The sequence below is a fragment of the Pan paniscus genome, chromosome 12 (assembly GCF_029289425.2).
Source record: "Pan paniscus chromosome 12, NHGRI_mPanPan1-v2.0_pri, whole genome shotgun sequence".
In the NCBI taxonomy this organism is placed as follows: domain Eukaryota; kingdom Metazoa; phylum Chordata; class Mammalia; order Primates; family Hominidae; genus Pan; species Pan paniscus.
Window position 1 is genome coordinate 16,045,790 of NC_073261.2, and position 24,107 is coordinate 16,069,896.

The following is a 24,107-nucleotide window of genomic DNA, read 5'->3' on the forward strand; positions in this document are numbered from 1 at the left end:
AAATTACACAGTCCCAAGTATTTCTTTATAGCAATACAAGAATGGACTAATACAACCCCCAAATCACATGCATAGAACTAGCCAGAATCAGATGTTCTAAATTCTGGCTCCCCCACTGTTTAGATGTGGGCTACAAGCAGGTTACTCAGTCTCTCTAAGCCTGGATTTCTTGGCTCATACATGATGATGGCATTTGTACCATGTTATAATGACATACAGATTAAATAAGATGGTTCACATAAAGTTTCTGAAACAAGTACTCTACAAATGATAGCTATTACGAAGTGGCAGAGGCAGAACGTGAGCTCAGCTATGCCCTGCCCCACTGCCCATGCCTACCTCCCATGAGCTACGCCTCCCAAACAGAAAAGTGCTTCACCTGCCAGATTCTCTTCTTCAGCTGATTTTAAATCTTTCCATTCACATAGTATTTTTCAATCCTTTAATATTCTTTATTCCTTATCTACAGACCCTGGTGTGGTTTTTCCATATCTCTATAAAGCAATGCCAAGAATGGTCAGAGCAATTGCCCCAAGGACCAGGCATTAAGGGAATTCCTTTGCAAAGGCCACAAGTCTGCTGCCGACCACTGTCTTTCAAGTCTCAAGTAAGTTCAACATATCCTTCCTTATTCATATTTTATTAGGAAGCCATATCAGAAAATTAATCAGTTATACAACTTTAAACATTGAATGAATCATTCTTATCAAATACATCAAGACCAGAAGCCAAGTCAAATATGGCATTTCATTTTACAAATATTTTTACATTTAATAGTCATGAAAAAGAAAAGAACTTGAAAAAACAACTTCAACTCTGTACAAATGTTAATATCAAGGAGGAGCTGAAGCTTAATTTTAAGATATGCAAGATAAGTGAAATGAAATAAGTAATGTTTTATTAAAATATTCCTTGTCTTTTTCCATGATATACACATATTTTTTCTCTTTAAATAAATATATATTATGTATTTTTAATGACAGCTTACTTAACAACATTCATCTGGTGCTTTGGGGCCATGGAGTTCACTTGGTAAGGAAGACAAATACCAAAAACATCAGGTACAATTGGATTCTCCTACAGCAGAAGAATTGGCTTGATTTTTGGAATGTCTCCCCGCACCTCTCCTCACATCAGGACTTCTGAGCCTTCTGAGGAGTCGTCAGCAAACAAAAGTTCATCGGGCAATGAGCTTCCCAAGGGCAGCATGCTCGAATGGGACCAGGAGACCCCATTCCTAACAAGTCTCTCCCCCGGTAAAACACTGTTCTTTTCAGCTGTGACTGCAGCAGAGGGGGCAGAAGTCAGATCTTCCCATTCCTCACTGCCCCCATTCAGGATGTACCGTCCTTCATGAGGTTTGCTGTCATGAATTTCTGCTGTGACCACACTGATGGCAGCGCGGGGAGTGCAGGAGGCAATTATAGAGTCAGGGTCGATGTTCAAGTCTAGTGCAGCAAGGGTGGAGCCCTGGGCCAGGCCCTCAGAGCTCTCCAGCAACTGTGTATTGACGTAAATAACGTCTGCTTGGTTCCGAACGTCAGGCAAACTTTCTAAGAGTTTTTCTAGCTGCAGCCTCAATACTGAAAAGGTGGGGCGGTGTAAGGGATCGGTTCTCCAGCAAGAGCACATGATTTCATAGCTGAAAGTTAAAAAGAAGTGGATTATCTCCCAGCATAGCACCCATCTCTTTGTGCAATCCACGCCTTTGTTTTTACAGAATCTTTATCACATTTTAATCAGCATTCATTCTACTTTTTATAAAAATTATTGAGACTTTTTTGGTGGCCTAATATTTATACAACTTTTGTAAATGTTCCATGGTATTTGACAAAAAAGTGATTCTGTTTCTAGGAAGAGCACGTATGTGGCAATTACATCTAACTTTGCAGATGAGGAGTATTTAGGTCTCTTTCTTTATATAGCGGCTGGCAAACTATGGCCCATGAGCCAAATCCAGCCCACTGTCTACTTTGTAAATAAAGTTTTATTGGAACACAGCTATCCTTATTTGTTTACACGTTATCCGTGACTTCTTATGTCACAATGGCAGAGTTGAGCAGGTGCTAAAAGGCCTGCAAAGCCAAAAATATTTGCTATTTGGCACTTTATAGGAAAAGTTTGCTGACCTCTGTCCTATGCCGTCAAACTGAGTTGTTACCAGGACAGCTGAGTTAGTTGGGGCCCTGGGGCTAGGGCTAAGAAGATCAGGAGCAGGGGTGAGGGCAGGGGGTAGTTGTGTGCTGTGTATCACTCCATCTAGTCTTCTCAACAGCCCTGTCATTGTCACTTTGTAATGAAGATGACAGTGGGCTCAGGGACATTACAGAACGTGCCATGGCCATGTGGGTAGCCAGGGATTCAGATTCAGATTGGACAACTCCCGTGTCCAAGTGCTCCTCACAACCCCTTCCACTTTGTTTTATAGAGGGCAACTCTCTTCTGGGTGGTTTTTTCATCCCAGTGTCTAATATAGTTAAGAATTCCCAATGGAGGGACATTTAATGGAGCACAGTAAGACAGATGACAATTAGGAATCAATAGGCTGAGATGAAGAGTGAGTTATACCATCATTTCATTAAAAATGTTTTTTTTCTTATAATTGATAGACCTGACATTTCAGGGCCAGGCATGTTAATTGGCATGTGTGTATATATATGCCATATATGTGTGTGTATATATATACACACACACACATATACACACACACATATATGGCATATATATACACATATATGGCATATATATATATATATATATATATGCATGCCAATTAATATGCCTGGCCTGAAATGTGTATATATATAAAAATGTGTGTGTGTGTATATATATATATAATTTTAAAAATAGATGTATTTATGTTTTTAATAAGACGAAGTCTTGCTATTTTGCCCAGGCTGGTGGAGAACCCCTGAACTCCTGGGCTCAAGTGATCTTCTGCCTCAGCCTCCAGAGTAGCTGGAATTACAGGTACACACCAGCATGCCTAGGCATCATTTCATTTTGATTCTTTTCTGTTTTGAGAAACTGATAATTCATACGTCACTGGACAAAAAAATGACCCAAATTTAAATCATCTGACCCATGCAATAAATTACTAGCATCTTATGAACAGAAATATGCAATTTCCATATTGACATTTAGTTACAGCCTATGGAACCTTTGGCTAATTCTACTAACATGCTACTTCACACACAACATGCACATCTCATTCACGTAGATGTATAATAATATCTTTTCATCTGTCCACTTTCCAGCCTTTATCAACACTTGCACACGCATCCGGAAGCTGGAGGCTGGCAAAGTGCCATGCATGTAAAGAGCTTGATCCTGAATGTAGGCCTAGACAACAGCACGGCGCATTTCCCTGTCTCACAATCCTTGTTCTCATCTCAGGCTTAGGGGTTCTGTTTTGTTTCCCTGTCTTACCTTCTTTAGATGGTCACTTAAAGACTTGACAGACGGTTTCTGTTTTTATTTTTGAGGTTTTCAGGCGTAAGTCAATTTGCATGACTCTGTTTTCCACACAGCCTTGATTGTTTGCCATCTAAGATGAGCTTTGAGACATTCTGTTCTTAGGGACATAATCTCCTTTTCATTATTTCATCAAGAGGCTGTGGTATTTAACTTACTTTCATTTATTTCATGTCTTAGGAGAAAGTATTTAAATAATTTATCTTTATTTCCAAGTAGAATAGTATCAATATCACTTTGAAACTTCTTTTCCTTTAATATTCAATACCTTATCAAATGTATAAAAATATAAATATGACTTTTAAAGACATGGTGAACATGTATACTGTCTAACCTACTCCCACAAATGGGCAATTTCATCGTAGTAGAACAAGGAGATTAACAAGAAGCCCCCATCTGGTAAGTAATAGGAAGGCTGTGATATTTAGTGATTTAGATTTTATAAAATTTTATGGATGGAAAGAAAAATAAGTTTGGTAATTGCTTTTGTAAATGGTCATTTTTATTTTTCTGCTGAGATTTTATAAAAGATGTGATCATATAGGTTGCCACGGGCTGTATGGAGGAGAGAATGGGATTAGTTTAATGGGTAGAGACTTTCAGATTTACAAGATAAGAAGAGTTTTGGAGATAGATGGTGGTGATGGTTATACAACAGTGTGAATGTACTTCACGCCACTGAGCTGTACGCACTGATTAAGAGTACATTTTATGTTATGTATATTTTATCACAATTAAATGCAATCATATGAATTTACAAAATTTGTAAATGTATGACTTTACTCATATTTTTCAAGCACCTGCTTTGCTCCTGGCTCTGAGGATGGCTGAGTGCAAGGCTGCAAGTCTGCACGGGAAAATGATGCCCGTCTCCTATCAGCTGTGCTTCCACTGTGCTAGCCAGTATCTACCCAGCTCTGCCACTCAGCCCACTGTGACTCCCACCTTGTCCCTTCTCCAGATCTCAGATGCTTCAGGTGGCAGTGGAGGGAGGGATACATCAATGGGTAGAGGAGGGTTTCTGAGATGGGGAAGGTGGATGTAAGCTGGGGTTCTTGGGGCAGACAAGAAGCAGGCAAGAGGCAGGGCCAGCTCTGTGCCAGCCAACACACCAGGTCCTGGGTGCCAGGGTGAATAATAGTGTGAGGGCAATGCTAGGCTGGTCAGGTGTGTGAAGCGCGAGGGTGGTGCTGGGATGGGCATCAGGTGAGTCCCGGAGAGCAGCCCCTGAGTCCGCGCAACTGCAGCTTCAAGGTGGCTGATGCAGGTAGAACATGACCAGCAAGTGCCAGCTGTGTGTGGGCTGATGGGCCCTAACCGATCACTCCTCACTGCAGCCCCACAAAGGAAGAGATGCAGTCACACTCACAGACAGGGCAGCTGAGGCCTGGAGAGGAGAGGAACTGACTGAAGTCACGCCAACAGTCGGCGGCAGTGCCAGTCCATCTGACACAGGGCTCCTGCTCTCATCCGTGACCTTGACCTCCTTCACTATGAAAAGAGTCACTGACCTTTCCCTCACGTTTACTATTTCAGCCATCATGTGAAACACTTTAGATTGTTTTTTGGGTTTTGTTGTTGTTGTTTCTTTTTTTGAGACAGGATCTTGCTCTGTTTCCCAGGCTGGAGTGTGGTGGCACAATCATAGCTCACTGCAACCTCGACCTCCTAAACTCAAGTGATCCTCCCACCTCAGCCTCTTGAGCAGCTGGGACTACAGGCATGCCCGACAACACCCAGCTAATTTTGTTTATTTTTTGTAGAGATGGGGTCTCACTGTGTTGCCCAGGCTGATTTCAAACTCCTGGCCTCAAGCAATCCTCCTGTCTTGGCCTCCCAAAGTGCTAGGATTACAGGCATGAGCCACTGCACTCAGCCTGAGTTCATTTTACAAAGGAAATGTCTCAGAAATGGAACAGAGGCCTCTTTGGGGGATGCTGTTGTTACCCAGCATCTAGATTCGAGAGGAGATGGAAGAAAGCCTGGCTCACAGGGGCCCCGAGGCCACAGCACAGCCATAGCCCCCTTAGCACATTCAGGGCACAGAGCCCGCAGGAGGCGGGGGTGGCAGGTTCGCCCCTTTCTGCCTGACTTCCCCAGCCACACGGCGTGTGCTGACTCTGCTGCTTTGTCCCCTAAAATGTCTCACAGAAAACCGACTCAGCATTCACTTGTTTTGGCTCCAAAAACCACAACGTGACACAGCTTAGACCTTGCTAAGACCCAACATAATCACCGCAAATATCAATTTATTTTGGTGGGCGAGGAAAGCTCAGAAAGAAACTGCAACAAAACTCTTTCCATAGTCAACATTGTTTGACTGAAATGCTTCCTTATTTTCAGAAGCAGGCACTTCATAAACATGGCACTTTTAAAAACTACCATGAAACCCTAGAACTAATTTTATTAGCATTTCAGGATGTTTTAAAGGTTTTGCAGTGCTTGTTTCTCTTCTTAATGTTATACATCTACCACCACAATAAAAACCAACCACTACCAACGGGACGAAGCTCTGATGAAAACAGTTTCCTTCTTTTTGGCTTAGAAGGGACCTGGAAAGCCTGTGGGCAAATGGGCCCAGGCTGTCTCCCCCATATGAGGCAGCAGGGCGTGTGTGTGTGTGTGTGTGTGTGTGTGTGTGTGAGTGTGTGTGTGTGTGTGTCTAGGGAGGGTGCTGCCATGGACCCAGGCTCTCTCTCCCATGTGAGGCAGCAGGGCGTGTGTGTGTGTGTGTGTGGTGTGTGTGTGTGTCTAGGGAGGGTGCTGCCATGGACCCAGGCTCTCTCTCCCATATGAGGCAGCAGGGCGTGTGTGTGTGTGTGTGTGTGTGTGTCTAGGGAGGGTGCTGCCATGGACCCAGGCTCTCTCTCCCATATGAGGCAGCAGGGCGTGTGTGTGTGTGTGTGTGTGTGTGTGTGTGTGTGTGTGTGTCTAGGGAGGGTGCTGCCATGGACCCAGGCTCTCTCTCCCATGTGAGGCAGCAGGGCGTGTGTGTGTGTGTGTGTGTGTGTGGTGTGTGTGTGTGCCTAGGGAGGGTGCTGCCATGGACCCAGGCTCTCTCTCCCATATGAGGCAGCAGGGCGTGTGTGTGTGTGTGTGTGTGTCTAGGGAGGGTGCTGCCATGGACCCAGGCTCTCTCTCCCATATGAGGCAGCAGGGCGTGTGTGTGTGTGTGTGTGTGGTGTGTGTGTGTGTCTAGGGAGGGTGCTGCCATGGACCCAGGCTCTCTCTCCCATATGAGGCAGCAGGGCGTGTGTGTGTGTGTGTGTGTGTGTGTGTGTGTGTGTGTGTGTCTAGGGAGGGTGCTGCTATGGACCCAGGCTCTCTCTCCCATGTGAGGCAGCAGGGCGTGTGTGTGTGTGGTGTGTGTGTGTGTCTAGGGAGGGTGCTGCCATGGACCCAGGCTCTCTCTCCCATGTGAGGCAGCAGGGCGTGTGTGTGTGTGTGTGTGTGTGTGTGTCTAGGGAGGGTGCTGCCATGGACCCAGGCTCTCTCTCCCCTATGAGGCAGCAGGGCGTGTGTGTGTGTGTGCGTGTGTGTGTGTGTGTGTCTAGGGAGGGTGCTGCCATGGACCCAGGCTCTCTCTCCCATATGAGGCAGCAGGGCGTGTGTGTGTGTGTGTGCGTGTGTGTGTGTGTGTGTGTGTCTAGGGAGGGTGCTGCCATGGACCCAGGCTCTCTCTCCCATGTGAGGCAGCAGGGCGTGTGTGCGTGTGTGTGCGTGTGTGTGTGCGTGTGTCTAGGGAGGGTGCTGCCATGGACCCAGGCTCTCTCTCCCATATGAGGCAGCAGGGCGTGTGTGTGTGTGTGTGTGCGTGTGTGTGTGCGTGTGTCTAGGGAGGGTGCTGCCATGGACCCAGGCTCTCTCCCATATGAGGCAGCAGGGTGTGTGTGTGTGTGTGTGTGTGTGTGTAGGGAGGGTGCCGTCCACACTCACCTGTCCCAGCCCAGGCATGGCACTCCATGACAGAGCCAGCGCAGGCCCACAGTCCTGAAATGTTCTCGCTAAATATGGTGAGAATGCCCCTCTCCAAGCCCATGGCCCTTATTATACAGGGAGGAGACTCCCCATTAGGAAGGTTCAAATCACCATCACCAAGCTACCAGCAATGCCACAAGAAATTATTTTAATAAGGTCAGCAAAGTGCTTGGGGAAGATTAATTGCCATAGCCACTCACAGGGCCAGTTAGGAAGCAGAGCGTGGCCTGTTGACTCCGAGGCCTGGGTCTCTTCCCCATACTGCCTGGCCTTGAAGACGGGGGCCCTGTCAGGATGGGATGTGTGCTGTGTGTGTGTCACAGCTGGTAGTTCTTTCTACTGTCTAAACACATGATCTCTCAGGGAGCACTTTATTTTATTATTTTTTATTTTTTTTGAGATGGAGTTTCACTCTGCTGCCCAGGCTGGAGTGCAGTGGCACGATCTCAGCTCACTGCAAGCTCCGCCTCCCGGGTTCACGCCATTCTCCTGCCTCAGCCTCCCGAGTAGCTGGGACTACAGGTGCCCACCACCACACCCAGCTAATTTTTTGTATTTTTAGTGGAGACGGGGTTTCACTGTGTTAGCGAGGATGGTCTCGAACTCCTGACCTCGTAATCCACCCGCCTTGGCCTCCCAAAGTGCTGGGATTACAAGCGTGAACCACCGCACTCGGCCTTATTTTATTATTTTTTAATAAAGACAGGGTCTCTCTATGTTGCCCAGGCTGGTCTTAAACCCCTGGGCTCAAACGATCTGCCCTCTTTGGCCTCCCAAAGTGCCGGGATAACGTGCATGAGCCACTGCGCCCAGCCCCAGGGAGCATTCTAAAACACACATTTCTGGGCCCACTTTGTACCGAAAGCATCATAATTTCCGGGAACAGGGCCAAGGAATCGTATTGTTACACTATCTCCCAAGCGATTCTGATGAGCAGCCTGATCCCAAAGTCATTGGTTTAGATTTCTGAGTTTCCTGATGAAGGCTACTACGGTGAGTGGAGTGTTTGAAATGCTACATAGAAGGAGAAAGATAACTGGACCAAAAGAAGGTGAGGAATCATTCAAGGACCTCATGCACTATAAGGCAAAGCTATTATCTGTGGATATATTTCCTAGAGGTGTGTAAGGAATTTTAGGACAGGTGCCATTGCCTTGTCTTGACCGTGCCTGTCGTTGGAGACTGAGGCCCTTTGGATGAGTGAGCCTCAGTGGGCTCACTGGAGATACCACACACTATCTCCCACATCAGGAATGGCTCCTGGGCTGGGGTGTCTGTGGGTTCCACCCCTCTGCACATGCCCACCTGGCTAACAGCAGTCCCTTCCCCTCCCATGGCTGTGTTTCCGAGATCAGTGCAGAGCCAGGTGGCTGCCCCATGCAGAGTATGGAAGGGAGACACAGAAGCCCACTCACAGTTCATCCAGGCAGTCTTCGGGCTGCTTCAGCCTGTGGCCATGGAGAAGATAGTCATACATCTCATGGTTCTGGACCCCAGGATAGGGAGTCATTCCCCGCGTAGCTATTTCCCACATGGTCACGCCAAATGCCCACTGGGAACAAAGCAACAACAAGTCAGGATGCAAGCCTTTCCACAAAGCCTGAATGGACTTTTTCACTGGGAAAGGTCATTTCCTTAAACACTGATGATCATGCACAAAGCTGGCAATTATGTGTGAGACGCACTGCTCTCCCAGCGCGGCAATAACGTGGGGTTGGAGTGTCACAGTTCCCCACTTCTACAAAAGCTGTTCTGGGAAATCTGGCAGAGGCAGAAACAGCCTCGTCACACATCTGCTTAGTGCTCTCCTCCGCTGTTGCTGTGAGGTGCTTTTTTTTCCTTATCTCGGGTCAAGGGCGTAATTACACAGCACCTTTCATATAGCATCTAGGTTCCAAGAGCCAGTGGATGAACTCATTCAATTTAATGTGACTATGAACTATCCTAGTTGTGGGCAATGAGTCATCCTTTGACGGCAAGGAGAAATGGGAAGAAATTAAGGGCTTTTGCAAAGCACACATCTTCTGAATGTCAGGACACTTCATCAGAATCTACTGTTCCACTTGAATTAAAGTATCTGATGGTAAGATATAAAAGAGAGATCTGAGCAAGCTGCCAACCCTCAGTTTATCAAAGAGTAAAATGTCTTGCCATACCAGCTGAAGTCATTTCTTTCAATACACCCTACTCTTTGCGCTGTGGGACCCCTGAATCAAAGCTGTGTACGTACCACATCACTTTTACTTGTGTAGACTCGGTCTGCAAGACTTTCTATGGCGATCCATTTAACAGGCATCTTAGCAATGCGGCCTTGGCGGTAATAATCGCCACTGTAAATCTTCTTAGAGAGGCCGAAGTCCGCAACACAGACAGTCATGTCATCTCGCAACCTACAGAGAGCAGGTTATGTCTTCAGCAGCGTCAGAGGCAATGCCTTAAATTACTGGTCTGTATCAGACACAGGTGAAAACACTTGTGATAATTGACCAAAAGAACACAGAGACACCACCAGCCTGTGAGCATGCTGCATTGGGACCAATGGCAGAGCAAGTGAGGACCAACGGCAGAGCAAGAGCAAGAGCAAGTCATGCAATTTTTTTTTTTTTTGAGACTTTTGAGATAGAGTCTCACCCTGTCACCCAGGCTGGTGTGCAGTGGCACGATCTCGGCTCACAGCAACCTCTGCTTCCCGGGTTCAAGCAATTCTCCTGCCTCAGTCTCCCGAGTAGCTGGGATTACAAGTACACACTACCACAGCCGGCTAATTTTTTTTTTTTTTTTAGTAGACATGGAGTGTCACCATGTTGGCCAGGCTGGTCTCGGACTCCTGACCTCAAGTGATCTGCCCGCCTTGGCCTTCCAAAGTGCTGGGATTACAGGTGTGAGCCACCACGCCTGGCCTCAAGTGATGTAGTCTTGCATCACTCTGATCTGTGTGGGATGTGGACCAGCAAGGGCACCTGTCCACAGTGGATAGAAACAGCTGGAGAACATGGAGACGCAGCATAGCAGGAGCAGAAAGAGCAGCAGCTCAAAACCAGAGCCCTCTGGTGGACTGATCCAGGACCCCAGCAGCCTTCCTCCCAGAGGTCTGGAAGCAGCACTGGCCCTAAGGACTAAGTAAGCCCCCTGAGAGTTTGGGGAAGATGGGGAATTACATGCAGTAAGAGCAAGATGCTGGGCTTCTTGCTAAGATGGCCAGGTGGGTGCTTGAGGAATTAAATGAGAAATTAAATGGCTACAACTGCATTTGTAGCCCAAGCTACTAAAACAGCTCCTACACAAGAAGAAGGAAGAGGAGAAGAAAGAATAAAAGGAAGAGGAGAAGAAATAGATATAAAGTAGTCTGGGGAAGGTGACTAACTTGTCCCTGTTTGCCTGACACTGACTTTTTACACACAAAATCCCTTGTCCTGAGAAACCCCTCAGGCCAGGGTAGACTGCAAAGCTGGTCACCCTACCTACCTGCTGGGAAAACATGAAGGAAACAGTAAGGGAAAAAGAGTTTTCATGATTCTCCCTCCATGGTCGAAAAATTATTTAAATAATAACAATAACAAAACCAAAACCCCTTTAGTGTTTTCAAAAATGAGGTGAAAGGGGTAGGAGCCCTAGGGGCAGGGTCAGCTGGGAGGCGGGAGGGGGCAGGCCCCATTGTCACATCTCTGACCAAGAAAAACAAATGACAAAATACATTGAAGGACCACTCCCTCTTCTTGCAATAAAAAACTTAAAATCAAGACATAGTTATTGTTTTTGAAGATTTACAGCAGACAATGGCTCTGCTGAAGCAGGTTGAAGAAATAGGGAGAACCTAAGTCCACATTTCTTGTATAATGAAGCCATTGTCTGCTGTGAAAGGACAGCTTCCATGTATTCAAAGTACAAAACTTCTTCCTAAGGAAGTGTTGTGAAAACTTAGGGAAAAGCCTTTATGATTTTCACTGCTGTCTTTAAGAGGAGCTGATGTACACATAACTCTAGGTCCAAAGCTAGCTGATGGCTGGGGAAGGATCACAAGGGTCACACCTCACATTCCTACCGAGTGAGAGAGTGAAGGTAAAACTGGAGTCATAAGGGAAAGCTTTGGAAGCCAACCTGACTCTCTGATGCAGAGGCAGTGAAAACTCCCAAACACCCAGCCATATTTCCATCTTCGGAGCAAGCCACACCATCCCCCGCTGACTGCAGCTTCCTTGCCTATCTAAACAGGAACAGGTCATCTCCCTAACCCTGCAAAGACCAAACACCATGAGGTCCAAACCCTTCCAGGATAGCCGAGGACTCTTACATGCAGTTTCGAGCAGCTAAATCTCGATGAAGAAAATTCCTGTTGCTCAGATACTCCATTCCCAGGGCAATATCCACCATGAACTTCAATAGTGTCTGCAGAGGAATATGCTAGATGATAGAGGAAACAAGAAGAAAGACTATCTTTTAAAAAGGAAAACTTGCAAGCAGTTTCTGCCTGGGGGGGAAACGATGCTTTAATTTATTACAGTGCAGTGATGAAATAAGGAAACAAATCTTTTATTTCCATATCACTAATATCACAAATAAGGTTTTTAAAAAGGAATGAGAAAAACCTTAAACTTTTTGGCAAACATCATATTCTCTTTTCCCCATCTTTAAAAGTATTTACAGTGAATGACATTGTTTCTTTTCAGAAGGTATGAGGTCAAATGTGATCCTTCCCTGTATCCTTCAGAGTGGGACAGAGCACACGCATTGCACAGAGGAGGGAAAGGGACAGGTGGTCTGGCTTCAGCAGCGGCGAGGTGTGTGTGTGTGTCAGGGGTCTAATGTTTGGGAGGGGAAAAGTCCACTTAGGATGAGCTGTTTCCAATTAGGCACCCCTCTCTGCTACCATTTTACTACGAAATGTTTTGAAAGATACTCGTTTCTTCTAAACAGAAATTAGGAGAGTCTTCACCTCTTCCCACAGGGCCAAAGCACCACAAGGACATACTCAGGAATTTTCATTTTGCTCCCGTAGGCCCTGCCTATAAGTTTCAACAGTCTAGTGTTTTCTCTAGCTTATAAAAATCAAACTAGATCGCTATGTTAGAAAAGCAGCCACTGTTGGAATCAGTTATGAGGATGACTGCTGACAAAACTTCCATGTAGTAATGAAGTGTTTTAGTGCAATCATGGCCCTGCAGAAAAGGATTTGCACAAGTCCCTGGCAGTCATGAATGGGTCCCTCCATTATGTACCCTCCCCAAGGCACTGAATTTGCCATGGCTTCCTTTCCAAACGTGAGTTTTCCAAAATGGTACTCACGAAGACATTGCATTTTCCATGATTTTATACTCCAAGACACATGTCAATTACATACTGTATAAATAAATGAAATGTCTTAATCTTAAAGTATGGAAGTTTTATGCCTCTATTCTGTATTATTTGGGTATTTGGTTTTCTAGATACTGATTTCCAGGAAAGGATTTGGGTCATAAGAAATATTGCATCTTGCTGTCATTCATGAAGATGTAATGAGTATCAGGTACTATTCATTTGTGCTGTTTTTTCCTAGAACACTTCTGTTACTCCTGGAGACTGTGACCAAAAGTCACTTAAAAAATAATTGTGTAGCAGAATTAATAAATGAGTTCAGCAAGGTTGTAGGATACAAGATGGACATACAAAAATCAACTGTATTTTTATATACTAGTGATGAATAATCTGAAAATGAAATTAAGAAAATTCTTTCTTCTCCTCCTTCTTCTTGTGTAGGAGCTGTTTTAATAGCTTGGGCTACAAATGCAATTGTAGCCCTTTAATTTCTCAATTAATTCCTCAAGCACCCACCTAGCCAACTCTGGAGCTGTGCTACTTCTGGGCTTTATTGCATGAGATCCTGTATCTCCGTTGAAAGTCATTTTGAGTTGGGTTTTGTATTACATGCTGGTGAAGTCATTCTACTTGTTGTAGAACCTAAACATTGACCCCAACTTCTCTTTCCTGTTTTATCACCCCTCCTCCTATCCTTCCATTGCTTTGCTGTTGCCATGTGAGACAATCTGCTTTTCTTAAAACATAGGTATGCTCCCAGATCATTTGGTCTTTGCTCATTCTGATCTTGTGTGCTGCTCTTAATTTTCCACTGTACTCCTCCTACCACTCTTTTGAGGATATCCATGATGGCAGTGTGGAATTTTTTTTTTTTTTTGAGACGAAGTCGTGCTCTGTCACCCAGGCTGGAGTGGTGCAGTGGTGCGATCTGAGCTCACTGCAACCTCTCCCTCCCAGGTTCAAGAGATTCTCCTGCCTCAGCCTCCCAAGTAGCTGGGATTACAGGCATGCACCACCTCGCCCAGGTAATTTTTATGTTTTTAGTAGAGATGGGGTTTCTCCATGTTGGCCAGGCCAGTCTCAAACTCCTTGAAAGGTGAAGCCAGCTGGACTTCCTGGGTTGAGTGGGGACTTAGAGAACTTTTCTGTCTAGCTAGAGGATTGTAAATGCACCAATCAGTGCTCCATGTCTAGCTAAAGGATTGTAAAGGCACCATTCAGCACTCTGTAAAAACGCATCAATTGGTGCTCTGTGTCTAGCTAAAGGACTGTAAATGCACCAATCAGCACTCTGTGTCTAGCTAGAGGGTTGTAAATGCACCCAATCAGCACTCTGTAAAATGGACCAATCAGCACTCTGTAAAATGGACTAATCAGCAGGATGTGGGTGGGGACAAATAAGGGAATAAAAGCTGGCCACCCCCAGCCAGCAGTGGCAACCCACTTGAGTCCCCTTCCACACAGTAGAAGCTTTGTTCTTTCACTCTTCACAATAAATCTTGCTGCTGCTCACTCTTTGGGTCCATGCCACCTTTAAGAGCTGTAACACTCACTGCAAAGGTCCGCGGCTTCATTCTTGAAGTCAGTGAGACCAAGAACCCACCAGAAGGAACCAACTCCGGACACATCCTGACCTCAGGTGATCCACCCGCCTTGGCCTCCCAAACTGCTGGGATTACAGGCGTGAGCCACCACACCCAGTCAGCAGTGTAGAATATTTTAAACATTTCTCCAGTCAGAACTCATTTCTTCCCTGAAGCTCTAGCAGGCTGCTCACATCACTGTGTGATGCATATGTTATTACAGCCTATCTCCCTTTGTGCTATCGATCTCCATGAGAACTGGGGGTCATGTCTCATCATCTGCCTGTCTGCCCTGCACAGCTCCAGAGATGATGTCTGCCCTGGGCAGAGTGGCACTATGGGTCCAGCACCCAAGCCCTCCTGGAGAAGCATGTTTAAATACATTGATATTGGGCCATTGCAGTATCAAATACACTGATAATAGTCTTGGGCTGCTCTAGCAGGAGCAGGAGCTATTTATTCCAGGCAGCAAAGAAAAGATCTGAATAAAAGCTTGATTTTTCTGTTTGTCTATGCACTTTGTGTCTTCCACCTTATCTGTGGCTACTAAGCAACAAAATAGGAAACTACATTCCTTTTTATCTTTTTAATACTTGAAAGTTATTTTCCATCATTGAAAATACACTTGTATTTTTTTGCAAATGGAAACTATTCATCGGTCAGTAAAATGCTGTGTACTTGTTTCCCTTACTTGTTATTTTGTTCAAAAGGATATAAGATTACAGCAGAACTTTTGCCAGGCACAGATAAGCTGATTCTAAAGTTTCAGTGGAAGGGCAATGAAACCAGAATAGTTAAAACAATTCTGAAAAAGTAGAACAAAGTAGGAAGAATCACACTGGGTGATTTTAAGATTTATAACAAGCTTCAGTAATCAAGACAATGTGGTAGGGGCAAAGGATGGGCACAGAGTTTAATGAAACAGAACAGAGGACTCAGAAATGTACAACCAACTGCTTTTAGACAAAGGTACAAGAGCAACTCAATGGATTAAGGACAGTCTTTTCATGGATTAAGGATAGTCTTTTGCTATTGGTCATCTATACGCAAAAAAAGCAAACCTTAAACTAAATCTCAAACCCTATACAAAAAATAACTCAGAATTGGTCATATACTTAAATGTAAAATGTAAAAGAACACAATCTTTAGAAAAGAAATAGGAGAAAATCTTTTTACTAGGGGTTATGCAAAGAGTTCTTAGACATGAGAGCAAAAGCATGATTCATTTAAAAAAACTGATAAATTGGGCTTTATCAAAATTGAACTATTTTTGCCCATGTTAAGAGGATGACAAGCCACAAACTTGGAAAACAGTCTCTGGAAACCACATATCCAACAAAAGAACTGTATTTAGAACATATAAAGAATTCTCAAAATATGACAAGAAAATCAACAACTCAATTAAAAAATAAACAAAATACTTGAACAGCAGACACTCATCAAAGCGGATGTAAGGATGGCAAATAAGCACATGGCAAGATGCTCAACATCATTAGTCATTCGGGAAATGCAAATAAAAACCATGATGAGATATCACTCTACATCAATCAGGACAGCTATAAGGAAAAACCAGAAAAGCCAGCAACAATATTAAGTCCTAATAAGAATGGGGAGCACTGCATTTCTCACACACTGCTGGTGAGAATGTAAAATGGAATGGCCTCTCTGGAAAAGAGTTCTTATAAGGTTAAATATGCACTTACCATATGACCCAGCATCCTACTCTTGGGCATTTACTTTAGAAAAATGAAGACTTCATCCACAAATCTGTACATGAATTTTATAGCAGTCTCATTCATGATTGCTAAAACCTAGAAACAACCCATAAGTCCCTAAACAGGTGAAAAGATAAACTGTGGTAGAAGCATACAATGGAATACTACACAGCAATAAAGAAGGAATGAACTATTGATATACACAGCTTGGCTGGATCTCAAAGACATAATGCTGAGTGAAGGAAGCCAGTCTCAAAAGGTTATAAAATGGCTGGGTGCAGTGGCTCACACCTGTAATCCCAGCATTTTGGGAGGCCAAGGCGGGTGGATCATTTAAGGTCAGAAGTTTGAGACCAGCCTGACCAACATGGTGAAACCCCGTCTCTAGTACAAATACAAAAAAAAATTAGCCAGGCATGGTGGCAGGCGCCTGTAGTCTCAGCTACTCAGGAGGCTAAGGCAGGAGAATCGCTAGAACCCGGGAGGCATAGGTGGCAGTGAGCCAAGATTGCGCCCCTGCACTCCAGCCTGGGTGACAGAGTGAGACTCTGTCTCAAAAAGAAAAAAAAAAAAGGTTATAAACGTATGACTCCATTTATGTAACATTCTTGAATAGACAAAACTATTTGGGCCACCAAATAGCCCTGTGTATTTTTAATCTTTTTGCTACAAAATGCACTCTTGTACAATAACATGAAATTTCCACACCCCCAAGAAATTATTAGAAAAATTATACAACATAACAGCTAGGCACGGTGGCTCACGCCTGTCATCCCAGCACTTCGGGAGGCCAAGGCGGGCTGATCACTTGAGGTCGGGAGTTTGAGACCAGCCTGACCAACATGGAGAAACCCTGTCTCTACTAAAAATACAAAATTAGCCAGGCATGGCCGGGCACGGTGGCTCATGCCTGTAATCCCAGCACTTTGGGAGGCCAAAGTGGGCGGATCACAAGGTCAGGAGATCGAGACCATCCTGGCTAAAACAGTGAAACCCCGTCTCTACTAAAAATACAAAAAATTAGCTGGGTGTGGTGGCGGGCACCTTTAATCCCAGGTACTCGGGAGGCTGAGGCAGGAGAATGGCGTGAACCCGGGAGGCGGAGCTTGCAGTGAGCTGAGATCACGCCACTGCACTCCAGCCTGGGCAGCAGAGCGAGACTCCGTCTCAAAAAAAAATTAGCCAGGCATGATGGCGCATGCCTGTAATCCCAGCTACTCAGGAGGCTGAGGCAGGAGAATCACTTGAACCTGGGAGGCGGAGGCTGTGGTGAGCCGAGATTGAGCCATGGCACTCCAGCCTGGACAACAAGAGTGAAATTCCATCCCCCCGCCACCACCCCCCTCCCAAATTATACAACGTACCATAAATTAAATGTGAGTAAAATCACCCATCAACATGAAACAAAACCCACTGAAGATGTGGTGCCGCCACTCACAGGGATGTGTGGGGGCTGCCCTGCTGGAGAGGGGTGCACACAGAATGGGGCAGTCAGAAGAGCATTGAAGGCTCACAGTCTGCAGCCTAGGGGCCAATCCTGCTTTCACCATGGCCCCTTGTGCCTCAGTTTCCTCAGCTTAGATTCCACTAGTAACTACTTTTTAGGGTGGTTGTGCCACTGGTGCATTAATACATACAAAATACAGGCTGGCCTATGCTACATGCTTGAGAAAGGTTAGCCACTGTCATCCCAGGGGCAAGTGTGTATGTAGTGACGTGAAGGCCATGAGAAATGTAGGCACTGAGTGAACAATGAGAGATGAATGTCTGAAATCGCCAACAATTGTACTAAGGTGTTGGGAATTGTGGGTAATTTTTTATCCTTTTACAGACTTCCTATAATGCAATCATCTTTCTTTTTGGGGGAAAAAGAGGAGGAAAATACTCAGCCCTGTCTATTATATTTTCTGTGTAGGACTAGGCCCCTCACCTCTTTGGAAGAGTCTCGGTGATTTTATAACAGCTGTGTGATGCGGCTGCAGCTTCCTGTCTCTACGGTTAGTAATCATGTTGGTGAAAGACAAGTGCATTCTCATGGAAGAGAACAGGAGTACATGTGGGCATGGGGCCAGGGGGGAACTGGAAAAAAGAAAGGGGGCCACTCTCCTGTCCTGATCACTTAAGCTGTCCCTAGGAAGAAGAGAAAGAGTAAAAGGGGGAAAAAAAGCAAAGCAAAAGTCCCCTCCCCTCCATCACACACAGGCGTAAGATACCAACAACGTCAGCTGGAAGTGGAAGAGGAGGCTCCAGCATGTGCTGACCCTAAATTGGGTCTCACATTTTTGCCTATTTGTTTCAGCTTTCCCAAATTTTAAATAAAGGGCTGTTTCTACAGATGGACCTGTCTCTTGGGATGAGGACTAGTGTTTTTCTAAGCCGACTTCCCCCATGAAGGCCCTCAGTTGTCGTTCTTGTCATCATGGTTCACTGTAACTCTATCAGTCACCTGTGACCTGTGGTTATTAAGTTCATAAGTTACCGGAGGTCGGGGCACTTCAGTCTGAGGTTCCGCCTCTCTCTAGTTTCTCCATGCTGGAAGGATTCAGGGCAGGGGTTGCTGCCCCTCTTAGGGGCACTGCTGAGGCAAGCAAGCTGGCCTACCAATTCCCAACACATCTTCTGATCCTGAGGATGGATAGGCTCATGACAAAGAGAAGATGAATGGAGGGAGCATGTTCACCCTCAGTGAACAACTAGAAAGCAACTCCATGCAGCCTCCACCGGGGAACTGAAAGGCACCCTGCATCCAGAGATGTTATAATGAACAAGCCAAGAAGAGGGGACTCCAAAAACAAGAAGCTTCTCTGACAGCACATGGGGCCCAAACATCTTTTAGAAGGAATGTGGCTTCCCTGACATGAAGATGCTCAATGGCTGGGTGTGGGGGGTGGGGGGGAAGTGAATGCACATTTCTCTGTGTGGCTTCCCTGACATGAGGATGCTCAGTGACTGATGTGGGGGGGCGGGGGGAAGGGAATGCACATTTCTCTGCACAATCCCTCCTTCTAAACGGCAGACCCCGCAGCATATGGGGCTTCATATTCCAATCACCATCTCTGATCTATCTGCCAACATTCTCCAGGTTACTGAAACGAAGAAGTCCTGGCCCTGCCACCATGAGGTTCTGCATCTGTGCACGGACACCACAGCCCCCCAGTCTAGTTACCTTGCACACTTCCTGCCCCTATGCCCCCACTGGGCTCTGCCTGGCCCACTGGGCATTTCAGCCCCTGTGCTCCTGGTGCCCATGGCTCCCTCACTGTGAATAACCAATTGTCTGTCTCCTGTTCTCCTCTCACTCACCACCAGCAGGTCAGCTCCATGGGGCAGGAACCGCATCTGTCATGTTCCCTCCAGTGTCCCCAGAGCTCAGTGCCCACCTTAGAGTCAGCACTTGTTCACAGAGTGAACTAATGAACTTAATAAACCTTGTTTTTTTTATTTTTTTCAGATGGAGTCTCACTCTGTCGCCCAGGCTGGATTGTAGTGGCGTGATCTTGGCTCACTGCAACCTCAGCCTTCCTAGTTCAAATGATTCTCCTGCTTCAGCCTCCCAAGTAGCTGGGATTACTGGTGCCTGCCACCACACCTGGCTAATTTTTGTATTTTTTCATGAGAGATGGGGTTTCACCATGTTGGTCAGGCTGGTCTCGAACTGACCTCAAGTGATTCCCCCGCCTCAGCCTCCCAATGTGCTGGGATTACAGGCGTGAGCCACCGCACCTGGGCAGAACTTAATAAACCTCCTTTGGTTAATAGTTTGTGAGTGAGTCCCATGGCACTGCTTCACTTGGAAAAGTGACCTGGCTGACCCTAGGCCACTGTCACCCCAGGTTTGTAGATACAGGGGAGTGTTCAGAACTCCACCACACTGGTGCTGCATGGGACATTTTCCCCTGTGTTTTGTCTGCAGAGCCAGTGGGAGTGAGTTTTCATGGTCCCTAAGAACTAATTTCCTTGCACTTTCATCCTGTGGACTCATCAGACCATCAAGCAAGAGCAGCAAGAATTCTTTCCTGGAGCCATCGCTGATGCAGTGAAGGAAGCAGTTGTTCCTAATTGCACCACTGCACTCAGCGGTCCTCATACTGATGGCAGCTAAAGGGACAAAGGTGGGGTGTGTCCGAGAATGCCAAGGTGTAGACTGGGTGGTTCGGTTCCTTCCCAGGACCTGTGGTTTCTTACAGCTGTGATTAAGGGCAGTGATGATCTGGAGTGACTTTTGCCTTTTGCCCAGTCAGAGAATGACTGTTGACAGAGGCCAGCCACACCCTGTTCCCACATGTGTCCCAAGCAGAACCCCACAGGATCGCTGCCTTTTGCAACAGAGAAGATGCGTGCAAGGCAGGAAGGGGCGTCCTGCTTAGCTGGGCATGTAGTCAGGACACACACCGCCTGCTCGCAGTCCACCGTTTGTCCACAAAACATAACAGGAGGATACTGTTTTTGTTTCAGATAGGGAGGCCTAGGAAATGAAAGATACAATGTCCCCAGTGGCTATGATTCCTTAATGCTACAGCCCTCGAAGTCAGTACTGAAAACTGACCCTGAAGAAAGGCAAGCGTCTCTGTGGTCCTAAATTTCCTAGATGATCCGTAACTGCCTCTACAGCTACATCCAACATGCCCAGGGCTTCACAGTGCTCATGGTGGGTAAGTCAACATAGGGAGTGAAATGTTACAAACAGTTTTCAGAATGTCAGTTGTGCAGTCTTCTTTGTCACCAACACTTCTTCAAAGGTTGAAATCCAGAATGAGCTCTGTACAATTTCTTTTAGGAGAGTCACCTTCAATGGCCTTCCCACAGTCTGCAAGCTCTGGGGAGTATGCGGCCATGAGGGGTGTGAAGTGCAGAACCAGGAGCCTGGGCCACCCAACTTAAGTTGGTAAGGCTTTGTCCATAAGACTGTGCACACAGCCACTTACCCACCATAAAGCAGGATAATAATACCTGGAGCAGGCCTGCTGTGAGGATAGACCCCACATTTCAACCCTGGACACACAGGGAGCACTGAACAAAAGTCAACGTCCTCTCCTTCCTGGCTTCACTTTCAAGATTAGACTATTTGCTTGTCCTGGCTAAGTCACATAAGCCCTGAGAAGCGTTCAGGGGTAACACAAGGAGATCATTACCTTTGGTCCTGTCTCCAATCGGGAATAAAGTAAGTAAGTATGCAGGTCCCCGTATTTCATGAAGGGTAAAATTACCATGGGCTTTGGGATGCCTTGAGAGCTCATTTCTATACACACACCTGAAATTACAAACACAGCATCAATTACAAAGAGTCCTTGTTACTGTGACCAGAAGAGCCCTGGTGGACCACTGGACAAACTGAAGCCATGTGTTACCAAGTTAGCGGTTTGAAAAAACCAAGAGCGCCTAACTCACACTCTTCTAGAAAATGGAACACACACAGGGTCCACTACTGGTATTTTTTTTCCCCCTTTCAGATTAATGAGGGCATGAGGGCTGTCACAAATTAAACTGTAACAAGTATAGCCATCTAGAAACCTAGGAATTTGTTAAACTGAGTCTGAGGGGTAGTGACCCCATAAGATTTTTGTTTCAGATAAGGAGGCCTAGGAAATGAAAGACACAATGTCCCCAGTGGCTATGATTCCTTAACGCTACAACCCTCAAAGTCAATACTGAACTAGTATTGAACTAGGGCGAACTAGTTTCATGTGATAGATATTTAATCATGTGAAGAAGTCCACTGCAAATACTTAAACTATTACAATAACTTTGAAGGGCTATAGGTAAAATTCACATCCCTAAATTTTAACAGTTTTGCAAAGGAGAAGCTACAATATCATTTATCATGGAATCTGAGAGCCAGAGGCTGTCACCTGATCCCATGCTTGGAAAGCTCCTGCACTCTGTGGTGTGATCACAAAGTGCAATTGTTCTCATAGTCGGCTGAAGCCAACAGCAGTGAATGAATAACAGTAGCTTATTTGACATAATACTGTATACAAACATTGATTTTCACATCTCTCTGCAGTGTCAATCATATAAAACTTTGAAAGATCCCAAAAGAATTTAGCATGTATCCAGTCACAGGATGGCAAAACAAAAACAAAACACCAAGGTCAGCAGAAAATTCAATTATTTCCAGGTTACTCTTCTCTCTTGGGACAGAGCCACTTACACAGCATCCACTCCATACTTAATCTCCTGTTTTGTAATTTTTGGCCAATGGAGCTGCAAAGCCAAATTACGTTAAATCATGTTCTATGGAACTGTTAAATCATATTCCATGAAATCATCAATGTATCATGATCTTAAGAAATCAGTACTTTCAAACAGGTTAATAAATTATTTCTCAAAGATAAACCTACGTAATTTGTCTACTTTTTCACCTTTATCCCACTGCTATCTAACTCATGTATAACCTTAAATTAATAAAAATTATAACACAACCACCTCTGTGTCTTGCCTTTGAGTAACTGAGGACAATTTAATTCACACTCTCCTAGAATTCTGTGGAAAACTCAAATCATTCCTGAGCCCATCAGCGTCCAGAAAATGCAAACTCATTATTGCTATTAGCCTCAGAAAACATCATTATGAAGAAAAGTCTGGGTGAAAACCTCAATGTTATAAGTTATGTTGGGGTTATACAAAGTGTAAACTTATCTACACCAGAGATTTTTTCCTTTGGCACAGAGCAGATCAGCAGAGCCCTCTTGGCCACCCACTCCCGCATTTCTCAGAAGTACCTAGAAGTCGAATGACATTTGGGTGGCTAAAGTCTTTCATGCACGCTGCCTCACTGAGAAACTCCTCGATCTCCCGCTGCGAAAAGTTGTCCACTAAAGGAGAAAATAGGAAAGGTTAAGTATGGATAATTTACTCAATTAAGGGGAGTGGGTGGGCAACAGCAGTTCTGTTCTCTAAAACCCAGGTCAGGAAGAGATGAAACTATAGAGACAGGAAACAGATGAGTGGTTGTCAGGGGCTAGTAGGGCTAGGGGAGATAAGAGGGGGGCAAACAGGCAAAGCACAGGGGACTTTTGGGGCCAAGAAATAATTCTGTATGATACTGTAACGATGGATGCATGACACTACACATTTGTCAAAACCCACAGAGCTGTATAACACCAAGAGTGAACCCTAATGTAAAATATGGACTCTGGTTAATAATAATGTATCAGTATGGGTTCATCAATTGCAAAAAATGCAGCTCACTAATAAAAGACATTAATAATAGGAGAAATTATGTGTGTCAGGAGGGGACCTATGGGCATTCTCTGTACTTTCTGCCCAATTTTTCTGCAAACCTGAAACTGCTCTACAAAGTTAAAGTCTAATGGTAAAGAAAAAAAATTCCAAAAAAAAACCCCCAACACCAAAACAAACAATTCTAACTGATCTGTTGCAATTATATTTGCTTTTTTTAAAAAAAGAAAGAACCCCACACCTCTCTGTTTCTATTGTTGTATGTCCTGCAAGTCTGGTTCCTCAACCACGCCTTGTGAGTTGGATGCATTTTCATACCAAATTTTTTGAATTAAACTGGCTTGAGAGACATTTAAAATTCTGTATTATGCTAAGTGAAACAAGCCTGTCACAAAAGGATGAATACTCTATGACTCCACTTACATGAAGTACCTAGAGAGTCAAAATCAGAGACAGAAAATAGAATAGTGCTTGCCAGGGCTGGGAAGAGAGGGTAGTGGGGAGTCATTGTTCGGTAGGTGTAGAGGTTCAGTTTTGCAAGATGAAAAGTCTTGGGGCCGGGCGCAGTGGCTCACGCCTGTAATCCCAGCACTTTGGGAGGCTGAGGTGGGTGGATCACGAGGTCAGGAGATCGAGACCATCCTGGCTAACAAGGTGAAATCCCGTCTCTACTAAAAATACAAAAAATTAGCCGGGCGTGGTGGCGGGCGCCTGTAGTTCCGGCTACTTGTGAGGCTGAGGCAAGAGAATGGCCTCAACCCGGGAGGCGGAGCTTGCAGTGAGCTGAGATCGTGCTACCGCACTCCAGCCTGGGCGACAGAGCGAGACTCCGTCTCAAAGAAAAAAAGAAAAGAAAAGTTTTGGAGATGGATGGTAGTGATGG

General features: G+C 45.3%; 1 protein-coding gene across 2 annotated transcripts in view; it reads right to left on the minus strand.

Moving 5' to 3' along the window:
• Positions 1–624: 624 nt before the first annotated feature.
• MERTK (MER proto-oncogene, tyrosine kinase) overlaps positions 625–24,107 on the minus strand; it is a 132,783-nt gene continuing 109,300 nt past the window's right edge. For both annotated transcript variants that reach the window (XM_034953551.3, XM_034953552.3), the window contains exons 14-19: positions 22,765–22,857; positions 21,175–21,293; positions 11,744–11,853; positions 9,683–9,842; positions 8,868–9,004; positions 625–1,642 (exon numbers count right to left, since the gene is read on the minus strand). In XM_034953551.3, the coding sequence (XP_034809442.3) occupies positions 1,129–1,642; positions 8,868–9,004; positions 9,683–9,842; positions 11,744–11,853; positions 21,175–21,293; positions 22,765–22,857 (1,133 nt within the window). In that variant the 3' untranslated portion in view covers positions 625–1,128. The remainder of the gene's footprint in view (positions 1,643–8,867; positions 9,005–9,682; positions 9,843–11,743; positions 11,854–21,174; positions 21,294–22,764; positions 22,858–24,107) is intronic.